Below are 22,050 nucleotides of genomic sequence, written 5' to 3'. Positions count from 1 at the left end.
TACTTCACGCAGGCAGAGGAGAAAAGGAAATGACATCAGAGGTGCTTTGCTAAAGATCAGAAGAACTGCAGCTGTGCCTCCTATTCATCAGGTAGAGCATTTATCTAGTTCTGTGACACAGTAGACTTTATTAGAACGGCTCTCTTAGAAAATTTACAACAGTCAACAAAAGCTGTCAGATTAACTTGAGAACTTAAACTCAGTTCACTAGAAAATTCCTGAGCATTATATCTAGAATCCTTACTGAAAACCTTGATAACTTTCTATTTTTTTACTAATGGGTTCTTGGTGGGTACTATATCTCTATTGAATTTTTTTCCTTTTCAAAATTGGCAGGTAGGCAAGATCACCTGGATGTGAAATATTTGGGACTTAAGTAAATTTTAACCTTTTGTTTATGGAACTTTTACGTAAGATTGAGTCTTTGTGTTAATATTTAAAACTATTGGATTTTACTGACTATAACCATGGAAACTGGAAACCACATCTATAGTATATTAAGTGTTCTATTCAGATTTTAGCATAATTGGAATCTACATTTTGAGATAAGATTATTTACTAGATCATAAAAAAAGTGTCTGCTTTTTTTTGATTCTGTGTTAGTTTTCCCCTCAAATCTTAAAATAGATACCCATACTTAACTTAATCAGAGTGCAGTACAACAAAAATTAAATGGAATTCACAAAATATTGAGATCCTGGGCATCAATTCATCCATGAAACAAGATAGTGTTCAACTGAGGGGGTGGGGTCGTGACAGGAAGCAAGTACGTGGGTGGCTCTCAGGCACTGATGTCCTTCCTAGATCTGCAAACTGCTCATATGGTTTGTTCAGTTTTGAACTATTCACCGCCTTGCACACTGATGATATACACTTTTCTGTTTGTATACTTTAAAAGCTTAAAATACACGGTCTGTTCACAGCAGATGGGTGGTAGGTAGTTAACCTCCAAGAGTTCAATAGTCTTAATTTGCATATTAGGTACAGATCTAATATCCATGCTTCTGTGATAACTGATAAACCAGTACTGTGGTTCCCACACATGAGACAGAAGACTTGATGAGCTACCTCCTCCTGTCTCTACTCCCTTCTTTAACTTGGCCCAGGGCTGGTGTGTGAGGGGGGCACCCAGCGTTGTCAAGAATACTTTTTGAATAATGCAGTGTTTGATTTTCTGTGGTATCATCAATATATGATACTGTATTTCCCAGCCTCTCCACAGTCAGGAGTGACTCATGACTGAATAGACAGGCAATGCAACAGAAGGCCGGGTCCATGAAAACCTCCTATGCAACATCGCTTTCACTCTCCTCCACTCACTGGACTGACGGTGATGAGCATGGCAATCTTGAAGGACTAGTATTGAGGATGGAGGACTCCACAAGAATCCTGGAACATTAATGCAGGAGGGCCACTTGCTAATCAGGAACCGTTTTTTGGACTTTATGTGACTGAAAATTAAACTTATTTCATGTTTGAGCTATTATACATTTCTGGGTTGGTTTGCTATAGCAACTGACTTAACTAATACTAGAGGCCCAGTGCATGAAATTCGTGCACTGGTAGAGTCCTAGCAGTTGCCGACTGCCGATCTGGGCCTCCCTCCCTTTTCCTGGCTGCCTGCCAGTGCTAGGGCCTCCCTCTCTTCCTCTGGCCGACCCGGCCCCTGGTTGAACTCCTGGAAGAACTCCAGTTGAGGGGACAATTTGCATACTACCCTTTTCTTATATAGGATTGTGAACCTAAGGAACTGATTAACTTTTAAGGAGATACCTACTTATACACCAAAATTATAATTTATTTATTTTTATTATTATTTTTTTTTAAATATATTTTATTGATTTTTTACAGAGAGGAAGGGAAAGACAGAGAGTTAGAAACACCGACGAGAGAGAAACATCGATCAGCTGCCTCCTGTACATCTCCTACTGGCGATGTGCCTGCAAGCAACGTACATGCCCTTGACCGGAATTGAACCTGGGACCTTTCAGTGTGCAGGCTGACGCTCTATCCACTGAGCCAAACCGGTTTCAGCCAAAATTATAATTTAATAAGTGCTATAATAAAATAATAAAAATTACATAAAAGTTGGAGGAGGAAGCAGCTTAATTCTTTCCAGGAGGGGTTCTTGAAGTAACATGTAAACTGAGGTTTGAAGACTAAATGGGTAATTTATCAGGGGGACAAGGTGGAGGGGAAGGGCTGAGGCCTCATAAAGGGGAGGGTATGAGCAAAGTCATGGACAGACAGAATGTGCTCAGGAGTATTTGGATATGGCTAATTGTGTTTGTGAGGGGAGTGGTAGGAACTAAGACTAGAAAAGTGGTTTGGGGCCAAGCTGTGGTAAGGAGAATAAACATGATCTTGTATGAGGTGAGAGTTATTCAAGGTTTCAAGTGACAGAGTAAACTGGAAAGGGAAGAGCCTGGAGATTCCTGGCTTAGAAGTAGTGGTAGGGAACACAAAGAAAAAGGGACAGCAGTGACAAATATTTTTGAGGTAAGAACTAATGTGAATAGCCCTGGTCAGTGTGGCTCAGTTGGTTGGGTGTCATCCTGCGCACTGAAAGGTTGCCAATTTGATTCCTGGTCGGGCACATGCCAGGGTTGTGGGCTAGATCCCTGGGAGGGGGCAAGCAGAAGGCAGTTGATTAATGTTTTGCTCTCACATTGATGTTACTCTCTCCCTCTAAAAAAAAAAATCAATTAATAAACTAACGTGATTAGATGTCTTGGGCAGGGGGAGGGGATAAAGGTGAAGAGGAGTTAAGTTGTATCATAGAAGAAAAAAAATCTTAAGTACTGAGAGAAGTAGGAGTTCTGAAATCAGGAAGTCAGGACAGATGGAGAGAGAGGAGAATCATCATAATTACTTGTGTTTTAAAATTACTGAGTTGAAAACACCTTTTTGAATCCCTTGAACAGGTCATGGGGGATTATGGGTCTGGCCTAAAATGTATTTACTTTAGGTATGGGTCATTTTTTTGGAAATGAGAATAGGAGAAAATGCCGGGGTCCAGCCCCAGCGGGTCCAGGGGTCCCCAAAGGTGTGGACGGAGTCGGTGAAGAAGGAATGACACGGAGACAGCGTTCAGTTGATCAGCAGCCTAGCCAGGATCTCCAGCCAAGTTCTGGTCTCGATCTCCAGAGAGGTTCTGCTTCGGAGCTCCAGCCAAGTTCTGTAGCCAGTTCTCCAGCCAAGTTCTGTCTAGGATCTCTAGCCAGGTTCGGTCACCAGGTTCTAGTCAGGTTCTCTTGCCATATTTCTGTAGTCAGGTTCAGTCCAGGATCTTTTGCCATGTTCTCTCCAGCGAAGTTCTTCTGTCTGTAGGTTCTGTGTAGGTTCTGTCTTCTGAGTTCTGACTTCTAAGTTCTGTGTTCTAAGTTCTGTGTCTTGCTGTCTAGTTACATCTGTATTTATACCAGTTGATTCAATCCTATCAATCTCTATTACAAAGGTTAGGGCGTTTCTTTTCTCCATTCCAGGGAGTAAAGATTATGCACTTAAGCATGATTGTTTGTAGTTAAAGTGATTAATTACCCGCCTGGTACTTAGTTAAGGGGTTTTTATTCCCTCCCTAACTTCAGGGGAAAATCCCTGCCTGGGGAAACAACCTTTCTCAGAGACCTTGGTTAAAACACATAGTGCCAAGAAGGTGAGCAAACATATTAAGAACAGTATGCCATATATGCCAGGTCGCTTGAAACAGCAAGCATGGACTGGCTCCCGGCAAGAAAACCCTTAATTTTAATCTATTTTGCAATTTAAATTTTATTCATTAAGAAGTGGTAATCATATAATTTAAACAAATAATTATAAAAGAGTAGATAGAGGGAGAAGGCTTTCTTTTTCTGTTTCTCAAGCAATCCATTTTCTCTTCCAAGAATAACCAATGTTATCAGATATCTTATATCCTTCTTCCTGAGACAGCCTTCAGTCATACAAGCAAATATGTGGAAATCTTCCTTTCCCCCTCTTTTATAACATACTAGAGGCCCGATGCACGAGATTCGTGCAAGAGTAGGCTTTTCTTCCCCCGGCTGCCAGCACCAGCTTTCCTCTGGCACCTGGGACCTGGGCTTCCCTCACAGCCCCGCTTCTTCTGGAAGGATGTCTGGTCTAATTAGCATATTATGCTTTTATTATTATAGATATACATAAACTACCACCTCCCCCCACCACCTTCCCCAGCCAATGGTCATTTACATACCTTAGAGTGGCACCCTCAGTCTTAACCAAATCTCCATCTTTTAGATAAATATATTGTTGCTCTCCATCTCCGATAATTTCTTCTCTCTGAGGATTCCGTGGGAGTTTTTTAATGCAATACGGAGTGTCTAGTGACAAAACATGTAAAATATTTAACTCACACTTTAAATGACAATTCAGCCTTTTAAGAGGCCAGTTTTCATAGAATACCTGTGAGCAGCTGCAAAAATATTAACATTAGAGACAACAGAAAATGAGGTGAATTATAACTGCTTATCTCTGGGATGGTAACTGTTTCTTCTATCTCAACAAAAGAGCTTTTACTCTCTAATGCCCTCCTAGCTCTACATAAAAGTCTTTGTGTTTTTCTAGTCACTCCTACTTTATACAATAGTTTGAAAGTTCTTCATAATCTCAGCTAGCTTTGATATCAAGATGGGTGTTGAAGAGGGAATAATATAAAACACAGGAACTTTTCTCTGTCTAGGTGCTTAACATATAGTAAAAGAAGTCCTGGTATCATGGCATTAGTTAATAATAAAAGAATGATAATATAAAGCTCTTTCTAGGAATGCTTAGAGCAAGGGTGGGTTCTTAAACTGGACCGGAGGGCGGGAACAAAAGCATGGATGGAGTGTTTGTGTGAACTAATATAAATTCAAAGTAAACATCATTACATAAAAGGGTACGGTCTTTTTTTTCAATAGTTTTATTCATTTCAAACGGGCCGTAGTTTGCCCACGGCTGGCTTAGAGGAAGCCCCAAACTCAGGGCTAAGATATTAAAACATTAAAATAAATTTAACCCATACTACCTGTCATGAATGCAAAGAAAGTCAATTAATTAATTAGCCAATCAATAGCTGACTGCCAGTTATTTAACCAGTATAGTGAATGTAAGCGCCATGACAAAGTGCTTAAAAGCTCTCATAGTTGGGGCACTAAAACTTACAAACAGGAAAGAATTAAACAACTATACTCAGTACCATTTAATGAATACTAAATGGACAATTCAGCTAATAAAAGCAAAATGAGGTTGGAGAAAGGAGAAACAATTAGGAAAGGATTCATAAATATCATAAAACTTGATGTGTGGCTTACAGGATAAGTAGGATGAGAAAAAGGTTCAGACAGGTAAAGGGAACAGCATTAGTAAAGCCATAGAAATGAGAATGAATATGGCTTATGGGCAACAGCAGAACACCACCAATTTGTCTAACACAAAATACTGGCTGGGAAGAGTAAAGATAAGTGGGATTAGTAAGGTGAGCTCAGATCCTGGAGGGCCCTAAATTGCCTTTCACAGAATAGAGGAAATTATACTTTGCTGTATGTGGCCCATGTATGCACTTTAGTGTTAACAGGGTCGATCAATATGGCAGCTGTAGTGATCAATATGGCAGCTGCAGGTGGGGAGCCTGCAGGGGGAGAGATCAAAAGACCAGGAAGGGATGACTGTAATAACCCAGCTGGAAGGTAGTATTAGCACAAGGGTGTTACCAATGGAAATGCAGAGGGAGAAAAGACATTCAGAGAAAAACTGACAACGCATAGAAATCTGGGTAAGTATGAAGGATAAAGAAGATAGAAGCCGCAATATAATAAAAATAAAATAAACCAACAGCAGCTGGATTTTCTCTCTCTAGCCTCAGACTCCATTATTTTGTATCTTTGAGGCTGAAGCAAGAAATAATACGCTATTCTGGGAACTGTCTCCATTATAGAGTGATATGATGAGGTTTTTTAGGTTTGTTTTTATTTTTAATCTGTATAATTTTGTTTTGTAGTAAAGAAGTGGAAGTACATTTCTAGTTATGAGACCTTTGACACACAGTATTTCCAAAAAAACTCACAATTACCTCAAAATTACAAAACACATGCCATGCTATAAAATAATGCTGTGTCAGCTTTAAAAATTATATGTAAATATAAAAGCATACATCCTATTCTCAATAGCAATCTATACAGACAGGATGTAGAAGGGTATGCTGAAAGCAATCATCCTATATAATAAAAGCCTAATATGCTAAGTGTCTGATGATATGCTAAGGTTGCTCAACTGCTTGCTATGATGTGCACTGACCACCAGGGGGCAGACAGTTGACTGGTAGCTATGATGTACACTGACCATCAGGGGCAGATGCTCAACCCGTAGGATAGCACATTGTATGCGGGAAACGTATTTATACGTTTTACGTTGATTGTAAGTAGTAGAGCGCGAGACACGTATTAATGTTTTTTATAGATTAGTGGTAGAATGCAGGTAACATATAAATACATAAACTAAAGTTATTGTAATTTTACTGAACGTTGCCATTTGCGCAAAAAATTAGCAAAAATGGCCTGCGGCACCTGTTAGCGTACAATAAAAACTACCCACATACAATGTGTTAGCTTGCTACTGGGGTCTGGCTGATCAGGACTGAGCAAGACGGGCCAGACACACCCTGGATCCCTACCACGGTCCCTCCCTGGCTGGCCTACCTTCTGCATCCCTTCCTGGCTCCGATCATGCACCGCTGGGGTCCCTCGGCCTGGCCTGCACCTTCTTGCAATCTGGGACCCCTCTGGATATGTTGGAGAGCTAGTTTCAGCCTGATGCAGAATGACCCGTTGCTATGATATGCACTGACCACCAGAGGGCAAAAGCTCAATGCAGGAGCTTCCCCCTGGTGGTCAGTGTGCTCCCCCTCAGCCAGAAACTGGACTCACAGCTGGCGAGAGCAGTGGCGATGGCAGGAGCCTCTCCCACCTCCACGGCAGCGCTAAGGATATCCGACTGCTAGAGGGCACAGGCCAGGCTGAGAGACTCCCCCAGAATGCAAAAATTTTGTGCACTGGGCCTCTAGTATAATAAGAATTATTTTTAGTCAAAGCTTATTGAGACATAATTCACACACAATAAAATTCCCCCTTTTAAAGCATAAAATTCAGTGGTTTTTTAAGTCTATTTAAAGAATTGTTCAACCACCACCATCTAATTTTAGGACATTTTCAAAACCCCTCATAGACACCTCATACGTAATGGTAGTCCCTCTCTATTCTCTCTTTCCAGCCCCTGGCAACTACTTACGTAATTATTTTAACAGGAGGAAACCCTCAGTCATTTGCTAAGGTCTGAATAATGAATTATAACATCATCACTAAGGCTAATTATTTAAGCAGATACAAACATGTGATATTATTTACGTGTAATGCTTTCTAATAGAAACACATTCTAATTGAATAGCATAGAAGCAAACATCTGACTCTAGGACTTGAATGTGAAATAAACGGCAATGACCCAACTTCAGCTGCAAAATAGTCATTATCAGATAACAAAATATATTTATCAGATTTACACAAAAACAAACCCAAAACAAAACACCCAAGCAGCTTGGGTCTATATAGTTCTCACATCTAGTAAACTTCTGGCTCCCTGTAAGCCATGAGTTCTGAAATGAAACACTGATTTTATTTAAAAAATCTGTAAGCAGGTTGCTTCAGAATTACTCTATCTTCCTACAGAAATCTTATAAACGGCATTCATAATTTTGGTGTGGCCTGTAAAAAATATAGATTGTTAGCAATGTAAAGGAGCCATACTAATAATTAAAAAACAACAACAGTAAAACAATGTAGAATGAAGGAAATTATAATAAAACAAAATGAACAAGAATGGTAATGGTAAAGGATTTAGGGAATGAAGAAATACATGGGACTTTTGGGGGAAGATTCTGAAAGGTACCTCTGTACATTTTCAGTGCTGAGTAACTCAAAGTCTACATTGCAGCTGGTCTAACTTCAATAAAGTTCAGAATGAAAGACATCAAGCCACTTTTCAAATAAACCATTAAAAATTTAGTGGCTATAAAACAGTATCAAATTTCTCCTTGATTTTCTTTCTTTTTTTAAAAAAATATATTTTATTGATTTTTTTACAGAGAGGAGGGGAGAGGGATAGGGAGTTAGAAACATCAATGAGAGAGAAACATCGATCAGCTGCCTCCTGCACACTCCCCATTGGGGATGTGCCCGCAACCAAGGTACATGCCCTTGACTGGAATCGAACCTGGGACCCTTGAGTCCGCAGGTCGACGCTCTATGCACTGAGCCAAACCGGTCAGGGCCTCCTTGATTTTCTTTAATCTCATGGGTAATCTTTTATGTAAATATTCATTATTTTAAAGGAACCCAAAACTATTTCAATTTTTAACTTAGAGAAAGTTAAGTCAAATGTCCATTAACAGGTGAATGGATAAATAAATTGTAGTGTATTCCTACCACCGATTACTATTTGGCAATAAAAAGGAACAAACTACTGATACGTGAAACATGGGTGAATCTCAGAGATATGATGCTGCGTGAAAGAAGCCAGAGAGTGATCCTGCATGCGTCCATTATGTGACACTGCAGACAGGCAAAACTAAGCCACAGTGAAATAAAGCAGGTGAGTGGGCGCTGGAGGTGGAGGGGAATCACGGCAGGGGCCTCTGCAGGGTCAGAAAGGGATCTCTTCTGGGTAAGTGTTCTTTACCTTGACGGGATTGGTCACATAGCTTTTGATAAACTACACACTTAAAAAACAGGTACATTTTATGTATGTAAATTCACGCTCAGTAAAATTGACTTGGGAAGGAAAAAAAGCGGGCCATAAACATTTTAATTTTTCAAATTGACCCTCATGCTAAGAGTTGACCAAAGCAAATTAAGGATCCTCAGCCTAGTTTTTTAATTGACAAAATTTTATGGGTAGACAGACAAGAGAAAGAAGGGTGAGGAAAGTCAGAGTGGGAGAGAATGGTTTCCTGTGGCATACAGTCCCCTGGATTGGAATAAAGGAGGGAAGAGGGTAAGAAGTTAGGTTAGACAGTTTCTTATAATGAGCAGCCTGGTGACATTGGCTGGTGTAGCTGAGAATATCTTTCCATCCCAATTGCAGTCTTAAGGCCTAAAAAAGAAGATACTTAAAAATATTTAGTTGTGAATGAACATTTATTACCTCCTTGTCCTTTATCTGCCTTGAACATGGCAAGCATACCCCCATTCTAGTATCTGCTCCTGCAATGCCCTTTGCCTGGTATGCCCTGCTCTGATACATACATAGCTTACTCTCTCTCTCCCTATCCACCCTAATGTAATAGCCACTGCTCTCTTCCCCTTTATTCTCTCTCCCTCTTTTCTACTCTTAATTTAGTTTTCTTCATAGCACCTATCACCATCTGAGCTATTACTTACTTACCATTTACCTTCCCTACTAGAATGAAGCCCAATGAAAGTGGAGTCATTGTTTTAATCACTGCTACATCCTTTGTGCCAAGAACAGTGCTTGAACATAGCAGCAACTTGAATATTTGTTAAAGAAATGAATGAATGAATCTATGTTTATGATGGTGGGATGAGGGAATAAGGAGAGAGATGGTAAAGTGTTAATACTGAATAAATTTCAAGAACAAAGATCTTTCATCAGTATTATACAGTATACAGATAACTGTCTGAAAGTTATGGAAGACCTGAGATCATGTTTAGAATGTGGACAATAACAGCAACTACCTCAACAGTGCCTGGCACACAGTAAATAGTCAACAATAGTTAGTATGAAATCTGAAGTAGCAACTGTCACACAGACTAAATTAAAACTGATGATCACTGGGCAAAGGGGAAAAATAACAGGGAGAAGAGAAATAGAAAAATAGGATTTCTACTATTTTCCTTTGTTAAAAATAGTCACAGTATTCAAGTTATATTAATGTATAAAAGTACCATTTAAATATAAGGTATTCAGTAAATTGTTTATTAGCTTACTTATCTCTGTAATGGAAACAAATTATTCTGAAAACATAGGTTTTCTCATGAGCTTAATGAGTATATTCTGCTTACCATTTTCAATGTTTTTACAAATATCTCCTATGCCTCCAGTATGATCACGATGCCAGTGAGTCACAATGATTTCCTGGATTGCTGTGTTAAATTCGTTCAGAGCCTGCTTTAAACAGATGATATATTCTGGAATTGCTGGTTCTCCAGTGTCAATGAGGATTCTCCTGAAAGTTAAATAGAAGATGATCACACCATTGGAACAGTTAATATTAGCATATTTCTCACAGGTAATTTACATTTAAGAAACTGCATAAATTGCTTTGCTTTCAAAACCAGCTGTATGTTACTTGAGCTTAACTAGAGAAATCTCACTTTAAGAAAGTTCTTATGGCTAAATGTAAGTCTGAATAAGGAGTAATCTTAAAAGCCTATGCAACCATTTGACCGGTAGCTATGATGTGCACTGACCACCAGGGGGCAGACGCTCAATGCACAGGCATGGAAACATGGAACAGAATAATGAATCTCAGAGGGAAGGGCAGAGGGGGGAGGGCGGGAAAAGATGAACCAAAGATCTTATATGCATACTAGAGGCCCGGTGCATGGATTCCTGCATTGGTGGATTACCTTGGCCTGGCCTGTGAGGATCAGGCCAAATCTGTGCACCAGATCTCTGACATCCCCTGAGGGGAGCTGGATTGAGAGAGGGTGCAGGCCAGGCTGAGGGACCCCACTGGTGCATGAATCTGTGACCTCCCGGTTCATACGCTGATGCTCAACCACTTAGCCACATCGGCTGGGCTGTCTTTGAGTTCTTTTAACAATATCCTCAAATGTCTCAGAGACATGAAATAATCTGACCCAATGGCACCCCTAAAGAAACCTACTCTTTTGCACTACATACAAAACTTATCCCTGAAGCTTTACAATGGATCCCTTACACATGAAAATGAAATCAGTAGAAAAGCATGGGAGAAATGTCTGAGTTGCTTTGCTTCTTTATTTAGACAACCCTATTATTATATTCCTGCTTTTGGTTCTGAACCTTCATATACTTTGCCCTTCATCACTATTTTATGGAATGATGGTCTTTCGCTAAGAAGTTTTCCTGAACTAAAGAAATAAGGGTGACATTTCCTCCTCAAGAACCAATGAATTAACTTTGTAATTCATGTTGTTTCATAGTAGCACCTCCCTAGCTCAGGCTTCGGGAGAGAAGATTAGTCTTTATGAAAAGACTGAATCATTTATTCATTTACTAATTCATCAATAACTGACAAACAGGTCAATGGAACAGAACAGAGATCCCAGAAATAAACCATATATATATATATATATATATGTATAATACAAATTATACATATATATATAAAATATATATATATATTCAAGTAATGTACAAATAAAGGAGGCAAGCATATACAATAGGAAAAGACAGTCTCTTCAATAAGTAGTATTGGGAAAACTGAACATCTATATGTAGAATGAAATTGGGACTTTTTTATACCTATACCAAAATAATCTCAAACTGGATTACACTTAAATGTAAGACCCCTCGAAACCACAAAGTTCATAGAAGAAAACATAGGCATAAACTCTTTTGACATCAGTCTCAGCAATATTTTTTGGAACTGTCTGCTCAGGCAATGCCAACAAAAGCGAAAATAAAGAAATGGGACTATATAAAACCAAAAAGTTTTGCACAACAAAATGAAACCATCAACAAAATGAAAAGGGAACCTACTGAATGGGGGAACAATGTAACATCTTACATCAACCAACATAGCAAATTAAACTAATATTTGGCGTTTTCACATATTTATTATCTCAGATCAACTCTAGGAAGGTACTATTATTTATTATTATTTTATTTACAGCAGAGGAAACTAGTCTTCAGAAAGGCTAAGTGATTTGCTCCAGGCCCCAGCAATAGGTGGTGCTGGGAAGCACTAGACCAGGGGTGGGCAAACTTTTTGACTCGAGGGCGACAATGGGTTCTTAAACTGGACCGGAGGGCCGGAACAAAAGCATGGATGGAGTGTTTGTGTGAACTAATATAAATTCAAAGTAAACATCATTACATAAAAGGGTACGGTCTGTTTTTTGTTTTTTTTTTTAGTTTTATTCATTTCAAACGGGCCGGATCCGGCCCAGGGGCCGTAGTTTGCCCACGGCTGCACTAGACACTCAGATACGAAGTCCAATGAGTTCTCCATTCAAGACATCTGTCTCGTCTACTCAGAAGACATCAGATATTCTAGTATTTTTAATAAACATCCCCGTAACCCTGCAGTAATTTCTGGACACTACAGACTGGGGTATATCTGAGTTATTAAAAGCAGTTATGTCTTGTAATTTAGTGTTAAAAAACAAACGAACAAATAAAAAAAGACATACTGCCTCTCTAGTGGGAGGGTACTACTTAGCAAGCACCTAGAATCATTCTTCATGTGGCATAAATGAAACTTCAGCTGAAATTAGAAAAACAATGTTGGGAGAACCAAGATGACGGCATAGGTTAACGCCGGAGTTTGCTGCTTTGAACAACTACTTCAAAAGTGAAACCAAAAAACGGAAGGGACATCACCCAGAACCACAGGAACGCTGGCTGAGTGGAAGTCCTACAACTAGGAGGAAAGAGAAACGCACACGGACACTCAGAGGAGGCGCAGTGCTGAAGTCAAATTCTGAGGTGCGGAGTGCGCGGAGCGGGCTGGCGGCGGAGGGCGCGGTTGGCGTTTTCAATCGGGAGGGAGCCGCAGACTCTGAGCTCCAGATCCGGGTGAGTCTTTAGGGACCCAGACTCAAACGGGAGAAGCGGGACTGTCTGGCTTCGGTCAGAGCGAGTGCAGCTTTCTCTCCGAGCTTTGCAGCGGGTGCTGGGACTCAGAGAGGCAGAGCCCCTGGGGACAGGACTGAGAGCCGCCATAACTGCTCTCTCCGGCCCACCCTGTTGATCCTGTGCGACCCGCCCCGCCCAAGCCCTGCACAGAGGCATTTGCCGGATAGCCTCAGGCAAAGGCTAGATTAGCACCTCCCTAGAGGACAGAAGTTCTCTCACTGCTGACACAGCTGATTCTCATAGCCACTTGGCCTGGAGGTCAAACCCTCCCTGGAATTAGCTACAACAATCAAGATTTAACTATAAGACTGCGAACAAAGACCACTAGGGGGTGCACCAAGGAAGCATAACAAAATGCGGAGACAAAGAAACAGGACAAAATTGTCAATGGAAGAAATAGAGTTCAGAACCACACTTTTAAGGTCTCTCAAGAACTGTTTAGAAGCTGCCGATAAACTTAATGAGATCTACACGAAAACTAATAAGACCCTCGATCTTATATTGGGGAACCAACTAGAAATTAAGCATACACGGACTGAAATAACGAATATTATACAGACGCCCGACAACAGACCAGAGGAGCGCAAGAATCAAGTCAATGATTTGAAATGCGAGGAAGCAAAAAACATCCAACCAGAAAAGCAAAATGAAAAAAGAATCCAAAAATGCGAGGATAGTGTAAGGAGCCTCTGGGACAGCTTCAAGCGAACCAACATCAGAATTATAGGGGTGCCAGAAGATGAGAGAGAGCAAGATACTGAAAACCTATTTGAAGAAATAATGACAGAAAACTTCCCCCACCTGGTGAAAGAAATGGACTTACAGGTCCAAGAAGCGCGGAGAACCCCAAACAAAAGGAATCCAAAGAGGACCACACCAAGACACATCATAATTAAAATGCCAAGAGCAAAAGATAAAGAGAGAATCTTAAAAACAGCAAGAGAAAGAAACTCAGTTACCTACAAGGGAATACCCATACGACTGTCAGCTGATTTCTCAACAGAAACTTTGCAGGCCAGAAGGGAGTGGCAAGAAATATTCAAAGTGATGAATACCAAGAACCTACAACCAAGATTACTTTATCCAGCAAAGCTATCATTCAGAATTGAAGGTCAGATAAAGAGCTTCACAGATAAGGAAAAGCTAAAGGAGTTCATCACCACCAAACCAGTATTGTATGAAATGCTGAAAGGTATCCTTTAAGAAGAGGAAGAAGAAGAAAAAGGTAAAGATACAAACTATGAACAACAAATATGCATCTATCAACAAGTGAATCTAAGAATCAAGTGAATAAATAATCTGATGAACAGAATGAACTGGTGATTATAATAGAATCAGGGACATAGAAAGGGAATGGACTGACTATTCTTGGGGGGGGAAGGGGTATGGGAGATGTGGGAAGAGACTGGACAAAAATCGTGCACCTATGGATGAGGACAGTGGGTGGGGAGTGAGGGCGGAGGGTGGGGCAGGAACTGGGAGGAGGGGAGTTATGGGGGGGAAAAAAAGAGGAACAAATGTAATAATCTGAATAATAAAGATTTAATTAAAAAAAAAAAAAAAAGAAAAACAATGTTCTCAAATAGCAATTCTTTCAATGATGTCTGTGAATATTGCAGGGGATTAGAGTTATCTCTATGTGAGCTGGATGACTTTGTTCTTCATGGCCACAGGCAATACGTAGGAGGTCATTTTACAAATACAAGTTTACAAATGAAGGGAACAAGAGTGCAGGAGAATCTGTACAGGTCTGTTACCATTTTACTCACTAGAGTACAGTGCTTGGCATAAAGTAACAATCTGCTATGTGAATACAGAAAAATTCAACTGATGAAAGTAAAATCAACTTCCTCTTTTTGGTATTTTATATTAATTTTAAGATAGCTATTGAGTGGTCTCTGTCAATTTGCTGTCACTCTTACAAAATCATTAAGAATTTTCTGAGCACCTACTATGAACTCTGAATTATCTGGAGGCAGAAGTGATAAAAGTAATAGCTAACATTGTATGCTTCCCACATGCTAGAATTTAAGTGCTTTTGATGTGATTTTCCATTTAAATTTCACTGAACCCTCATAACATCCTATGAGACAGGTACTATACAAACCTCACTGTATAGATAAGGAATCTGAAGCTTAGAGAATCAACTGCCTTTTCCAAAATCTTAAGCCAGGACTGGGATCTTGGTAATTAGAGTCCAGAGTCTTAACTCTACTTCATTAGACTGCTTTTTCCTATTAATAGGAAATAGTATATTTGCTCTCAAGATATTTACTATTTTGATAGTAAAGGTTAAAATTGCACCTTTCTAGAGGTTCTTAGGAAAATTTACTTTTCCTGAACATATTCTGGAAAGTCTGATTATTATTTGTCCATTCAAATGTTTATTGAGACCTATGTATTAGGCATTGCAGTAGGTCTAGTAGTGCTTTAGGGAAATTCATTTGGCATCCATGGGCTGATCAGAATGAGGCTGGAAGACTAGCTAAAATTGCAGTTATCCAGCAGTCCTGAAATCATAACAGAGAAAATGTAGAAAAAATGTAGAGAACACTCACTCATTCAGCACACATTTCCTGTACTACTTGTACTCTGCGCTAGTGGTGGGGATACAGTAATGAATAAGCCTTCATTGAACTTATATTTTAGTGGGGAGTAGAGGTGTGCAAAGCTTCATCTTACACACATACTAAAATCATTTTATTATCAAGGGCCATGAAAAGTATGGAGTGGTAAGGCAATGTATTACATTAAACTAATATAGTCTAAGGGGTCAAAGGAGGCTTCCTTGAGAAAAATGACATTTTAACTGGACTCCAAAGGATGAGTGAGGCTAGCTGGGTAAAGAGGAGAGGTATACGTGGGAGAAAGAGAGGAAAGCATGCATGAATGTCCTGAGCCAGAATGGATACAACTCACCTGGCTGGGATGGGAAAGAGGTTTCAGATCAGGTTGATGAGATGCGTGGGGCTGGAATATGCACGGCTTTCTAATTTTCATTAAAAAACAAACAAACACTACTCTGGCTCCATGAAGGAGGATGGATTGAAGTGGAACAAAAGTAGATGGAGAGGAGTCAGCGGCAATTTTAGAAGCGTAAGCAGGAGTTGTATTGGCTTGAACTGAGTGATAGCAGTGGAAATTGGGGAGATCTTCCTAATGGCTTGGATATGTGTGCAAGAAGCAAAGAAAAAATGTCGAGGAGTGTACTTAAGTATTTGGCTTTGATCAAATGTGAGGATGGTTCTGTCTACCAAGATATGGACGAGTGGCTGGAAGAGGATCAAGTTTAGTGGGAAAGCCCGTAAGTTCAGTTTGGGAAACAATGAGTTTCAAGTGGCTGTTGAGTCATCCAAGTAGATTTAAGAAAGCAGTTGGCTGCCTTGGTCTGAAGATCAAGTGTGGATATTGTGTGAATTGGAATGCTAATAAACTTGGGAGTTATTAATGAACAGATAACAGTTCAAACCAAGGAAGTAGACGAGATCACCCAGGTAGAGAATATAGCAGGAGAACATAAGACTAGGATTGCACCTTGAGGGACTCAAACCCTTAAAAGACCTGGTAAAGAGGATGACTCTATACAGGAGACTGTGAAAGAGCAGCTAGAGAGGTAAGAGGAAGCCAGGAGAAATTGGTGTTAGTAGATCAAGGAGTGGTCAACAGTATCAAAAGATACTGAAATTCAAATAAGATGGGAATGGAAAAATCCTTTGGGTTTAGTGATATAGAGGGCATCTGTGATCTTAGAACTGTTTTGTGCAGTGGAACAAGTGGCTACCAAGATCAGAACCTCCTACTTGGACTCAATTAATAATCATTTCTAGCCACCTAACTTCTACTTTACAGAGCAGCATCAGCTGTCCATTGCCTTATCCTAGCTCAATATGTGGACTCATCATCTCTCGCACATATGAGTGATTCCACTGGCCATTCCACTCCATGAGTTTACCTGAGTAGCAGTGTAAGCAGTTAAGATGGGAGACTATGAATCTGGTCTTCCCTCATTCAGTTTCAGGGTATGTCTCTTTTAGCACCCGCCCTATGCTACACTGAGTGTGATTCTGGTGTTTTAAAAGATGCCCTATGTAGCCCTAGCCAGTTTTGCACAGTGGATAGAGCATTGGGTTCTGGGTTTGATTCCAGTCAAAGGCACATGCCTGGGTTGGGGGCTTGAGCTTCATCCCCAAGTTGGGGGCGTGCGGGAGACAGCCAATCAATGATTCTCTGTCATCGTTGATGTTTCTATCTCTCTCCCCCTTCCTCTCTGAAATCAATAAAAATGTATTTTAAAAAAAGATAACAGTATGTATTTTTCATACAACATGGCCCCTAAACATTTAAGCCAACTTCTTTATTTGATTTCCAATCGGAACCAGCCATCTGTTTCATTGCTGAGAGAAAAGTAGGCCACAATGAACTTATTGAGAAACAGTATATTGATCTCCAACATAGAGACTTTCTAAGGTAATTTGGACTATTTGCAATTTTCATGTTAGGAACTGACTTTAGAACTAGTTTATGACGACACACCGAAGAGAGAAGAAAATGCCTATGGGCTTCCCGGGGTGAGTGAGTACTAGCCAAGAGAGACGCTACCCTAGCTACCAGGTATTTGTTCCTGCCTAATTCTCTATCCTCCTAGGTTTGGGAGGCAGCCTAAAGCCGCTGTACCTAACCGACCCTGCCTTGTTTGCTCTGGACTTCACCTTTTGCCTGCTTCACTTGCAATACTTCAGTTCCTCCGTCCTGCTGCTTCCGAAATTCTCATTTGCTGGAGAAAGGCAAATACTCCAATTAACTATACTTATTAAGCTGTATTTAGTATTCAAGTGTATTGTATTCATTGCAACGTTTTGACTATGCAATTAAATTCCAGGCTCAAGGAGAACTACATCTTATCTTATTTCTATTTTGAATTATCTAGGTTATACTAAGTACACAAAAGTTGTCCAATGTAGTAGGTATGGTGCAATAAACCACATCTCTTCTTCCTTTCTGCCTAAAACAGAATGGAGCTGAAGAGAAAAAAATTTCTTAGAAATAGCCCTAACCGGTTTGGTTCAGTGGGTAGAGCGTCAGCCTGCGGACTCAAGGGTCCCAGGTTCGATTCCGGTCAGGGGCATGTACCTTGGTTGCGGGCGCATCCCCAGTGGGGAGTGTGCAGGAGGCAGCTGTTCGATGTTTCTAACTCTCTACCCCTCTCCCTTCCTCTCTGTAAAAAAATCAATTAAATATATTTTAAAAAATTTTCTTAGAAATAGATAGGTTATTCCATCCACAACTTAACCTAAATAAGCTCCCACAATAATAGCAAACAAAACCAAAAGTGGTCAGCAATTCCCTCCCGAGGGCTGGAGGGGGGAGGGGGCGCGCTTTTTTGGATTCCGGACTCCAGCAATTGGCAAGCAGGACAGCCCTGCCCCCTGCCGCTGAGCGAAGAAAAAGGTCTCAGCACCATTCCCCGCTTTTGTGGCGGGGGCGGCACACTCTGGGCAAAACATCTTGAGTGCGAGTCAGAAGGTGAACCAAGTCAGCATTTTCCCGGATTCTTAAAAACTCGGGCGACATTAACTTCTCAGCCACTTAAACACACACACGCTGGCATTCAACATCGCGTCAAGTAAACTGGGTTTCAAAGACGGGAAGTTTTGAAAACCATTATTTCCCTCCCAGCCACTTTTCAATTAGAGAGGTTACCACCCCGGGTGGTCGGGATTTAGGGGAAGTCCAGGATCAGGGCAGCCGAGGACGGTTCTGGTGGGCCCGCCGGCCCGGGGCAGGACGCCGCCATCCTGCCCACAAGTGCCGCGGGGCCAGTGGTGAAGCGGCGGGCGTGAGGGGGGCAGGAGGGAGGCGAGGGGCGTTTACCTGGGGCCGGTCCCTACCAGGTAGGTGTTGGTGCCCTGCAGGGTCATGGGGCCCGGGTTACAGCCCAGGACGCGCACCACCCGACTGGACAGCCGCTCCATGCGCTGCAGAGTGGCTGCCATCTCCGCTTCAGCCACCCGTGGGCACGCAGCTTACGGTGCGACTGGAGCACGGAACCAGCAAACAAGCCGCAGCCAGCGGTCACCTGACCGGGGCGGAGCGGGACCCGCCTCTACGCTGGGGACGGGGCCAGAGGTCACGTGTCGCCGCGTGAGCCGAGCGGAGAGGGATCAGCCTCCGAGCTGGGGGCGGGGCTAGAGGCCACGTGTCCGGCGCGCGAGCGGAGCGGGGAGGGGATCAGCCTCCGAGCTGGGGGCGGGGCTAGAGGCCACGTGACGCTGCCTGGGCCTCGAGTATGGCGGCGCGAGGGAGGCGTGAGGCGCCTGAGGCGAGGCTGGTTTTGAGAGCTGCCTCTTGTCCCCGAACCGGGCGCCTTCCCGGAGCTTATGTTCTGGTGGGCGAGTTCATCCCAGGGGACAAGAGGCGTTGTAACCTGGGAAATCTTGGGCTGGAGCAGAGGGCAGCAGGCAGGTTAGGGGTGGTGACTGTGTTCTGAATCCCGGAGCAGGGCTCGTCAGGCTTGTGGGCACCGGAGTGTGCGTGTGTGTGAGTGTGTGTGAGTGTGTGTGTGGGTGTGTGTGGGTATGTGGGTGTGAGGAGCAGCCTGTTTCTCACCATGATCAGTTGTAAGTGACGTGTACCTAGCGCTTCCATCTGCTAAGCGCTCTTTACAAACACGATCTCATTGAACCCGCCCAGCAGCGTTCCTCCCTGTGCCCGGAACGCGAGGTGGGCCTTGACCCGGAGCGGGGTCCAGCAGGTGAGCCGCCCCCGTGTTCACTGCCGCCCCCTTTTTAAAAGATTGAGTCACAGTTTACTGGACAGAAAGGCAAGATCCTATGGTCGGTTTCATCGAGTTTGGACAATTGCACGAAGTCTCTCTCTCTCTCTCTCTCTCTCTCTCTCTCTCTCTCTCTCTCTCTCTCTCTCTCTCTCTCTCTCGAACACACCCACCAGCCCAGCCCAGCTCTTCTCCCAAAAAAAACGGGCACATGAGATGCTTGCAGTTCTAAGATTTAGTACCAGCATTTTAACGTTGCTTGTGCAGGTACTTCTGAAGAAAAAGACAATTTCCTATTAATTTCCAGAGTGTTTCTTTTACAAACCAGCAGTGGAATAGTCCAGATTTCTTGAAAGGCACACCTTTATTGTGTGTGGCACATTTCTTTGCCTTGTGTCGCCAAGATGCCCTTTTAATAGCAGCGCTTCGAAAACCTTCTCGGAAATAATCATGTAAACCAGTGGTTCTCAACCTCCTGGCCCTTTAAATACAGTTCCTCATGTTGTGACCCAACCATAAGATTGTTTTCGTTGCTACCTCATAACTGTAATGTTGCTACTGTTATGAATCGTCATGTAAATATCTGATGTGCAGGATGGTCTTAGGCGACCCACAGGTTGAGAACCGCTGATATAAACGCTCCCCTTTGCAAAGGGAAGGCAGGCAATACGCCTTTTATTTTTAGTATTGATTTATAATCCCCACCTGAGGATGTTTTCCATTGCTTTTAGATAGAGTTGAAGGGGGGGAGGGGAGAAACATGGATGTGAGAGAGACACATCCATTGGCTGTCCCCGCAGGGCGGACAGGGCTGGGGTTGAGCATGCAGCCGGCACCTGTGCAACCGGGGGGATGCCCTTGACTGGGAATCGGGCTCACAGGGCCAGCGCTCTAACCACTGAGCAACTGGCCAGAGCCAAGCAATGTGCCTTTTAAAAAAAATGCTTGGGTTAACCATCAAAATTCCCTTATTTATGTATCTGTGGCCATGGATTAATGGCTATTCAGCAGAACCTTTGAGAAGAGGGTGGAACGGTCATTTCTGCACCACAGGCCTCTTCCTGAGACTCAGGGGCAGCTCCCTTAGCTTTTATCCCTTAGCTTTTGTTAAAATTTTTTTTAAAAAACGTTAGAATTTTCTTTATACCTACCATCTTGATTTCATTTGTTCACTACCAAGCTCTTCATTTGACAGATGAAGAAATGGACCCAACAAATAATTTAAAAGTTAAGTGACTTGCCCTGGCCGGGTGGTTCACTTCATTGGAAAGTTGTCCTCTACAGGAAAAGGTTGCGGGTTCAATTCCCGGTCAGGGCACATACCTAGGTTTCAGGTTGGATCCCATATCAGGCATGTAGGGCAGACAACTGACCAATGTTTCTCTCTCTCTCTCTGTCTCTGCCCCCCGCCCCCCCCCCCCCCCCCCCCCCGTAAATCAGTGAAAGCATATCCTCCGGTGAGGATTCAAAAAAAAAGTTAAATGACAAGTAGAGCCATACAAGGAGACAGTAGCAGAAGAGCAGGAACAGAGGGCAGATAGTAAACTTGGTTTGGAGAAGTTGAAATTGAGGTGATTGTGGGATATCTTGATGATACCTATAGATAGTTTGGATAGGTGAGTTGAGTTCAGAAGAGGGATCTGAGCTACAGATACAAAATTGAGTCTTTGTTGGTATGTTTAGCAATGTGACTTGAAGGTTGACCTCCTCTCCAAGAAATAAGACCAAAGGTTTTTCCATTCTCTCTAGTCACATTTGTAGTCATTTATCATCTGCCCACAACGTGCAAAGTATGTCTTGTAGACATATTGTGGAGGGCATTAAAAATGAAAGATAGGAGGCCCTTTCCAGACACTCACAACCAGAAAGCAGTTACACATGGTCCTATTTGAACACATACTTGGGTAAATCCTAGAGGAGAAGCTAAAGTGAAGGGATTGCAAGGAGGAAGGGGAGCATCGGATTGACTGGGAAGATCTAGGAAAGCTTAAAGGTTATGGGTTTTGAGCTGATTCAAAAAGGATTGATAGAATTTCATCGGGTAGGTGGAGGTAGAAGGGCATTATAGACAGGCTTGGAAATAGAAGACATTTAATGGATGTTTTTGGGAACAGAAACCAATAATCATATGATAGGGTTTGAGAAGGTATACGGTTTAAAAAAGTAGATAGGGCTAACTTAATGGTGTGTTGTAAATTCTCAGTATTTCAAATTCAAGAATCTCTCTTTTTCAAACATATCTGTTCACTTGGATATGCTGTGAGGCAAATTGTATTTTCTCAAAACTTAATTGATAAATACAATGAAAGCTTGTAACCTAGGCAACCTATAAAAGGAGGCATGTTATTCCTATTCCCAAAGTGATGGTTATAAAAGGTTATGTCATAGTCACATGAATCACTCCGTTATCACTACATTAGAAAAATCCC

General features: G+C 41.9%; 1 protein-coding gene across 1 annotated transcript in view; it reads right to left on the bottom strand.

The window, feature by feature from the left end:
- The window catches only part of LACTB2 (lactamase beta 2), a 34,065-nt gene extending 15,129 nt beyond the window's left edge, over positions 1-18,936 (bottom strand). The window contains exons 1-3 of the mRNA XM_059672914.1: positions 18,721-18,936; positions 10,068-10,231; positions 4,211-4,337 (exon numbers count right to left, since the gene is read on the bottom strand). Of these exons, the coding sequence (XP_059528897.1) occupies positions 4,211-4,337; positions 10,068-10,231; positions 18,721-18,842 (413 nt within the window). The 5' untranslated portion in view covers positions 18,843-18,936. The remainder of the gene's footprint in view (positions 1-4,210; positions 4,338-10,067; positions 10,232-18,720) is intronic.
- Between the last annotated feature and the right edge of the window lie 3,114 nt (positions 18,937-22,050).

The sequence above is a fragment of the Myotis daubentonii genome, chromosome 17 (genome assembly GCF_963259705.1).
Source record: "Myotis daubentonii chromosome 17, mMyoDau2.1, whole genome shotgun sequence".
NCBI lineage: Eukaryota > Metazoa > Chordata > Mammalia > Chiroptera > Vespertilionidae > Myotis > Myotis daubentonii.
This window is presented reverse-complemented; position numbering and strand designations above follow the sequence as displayed.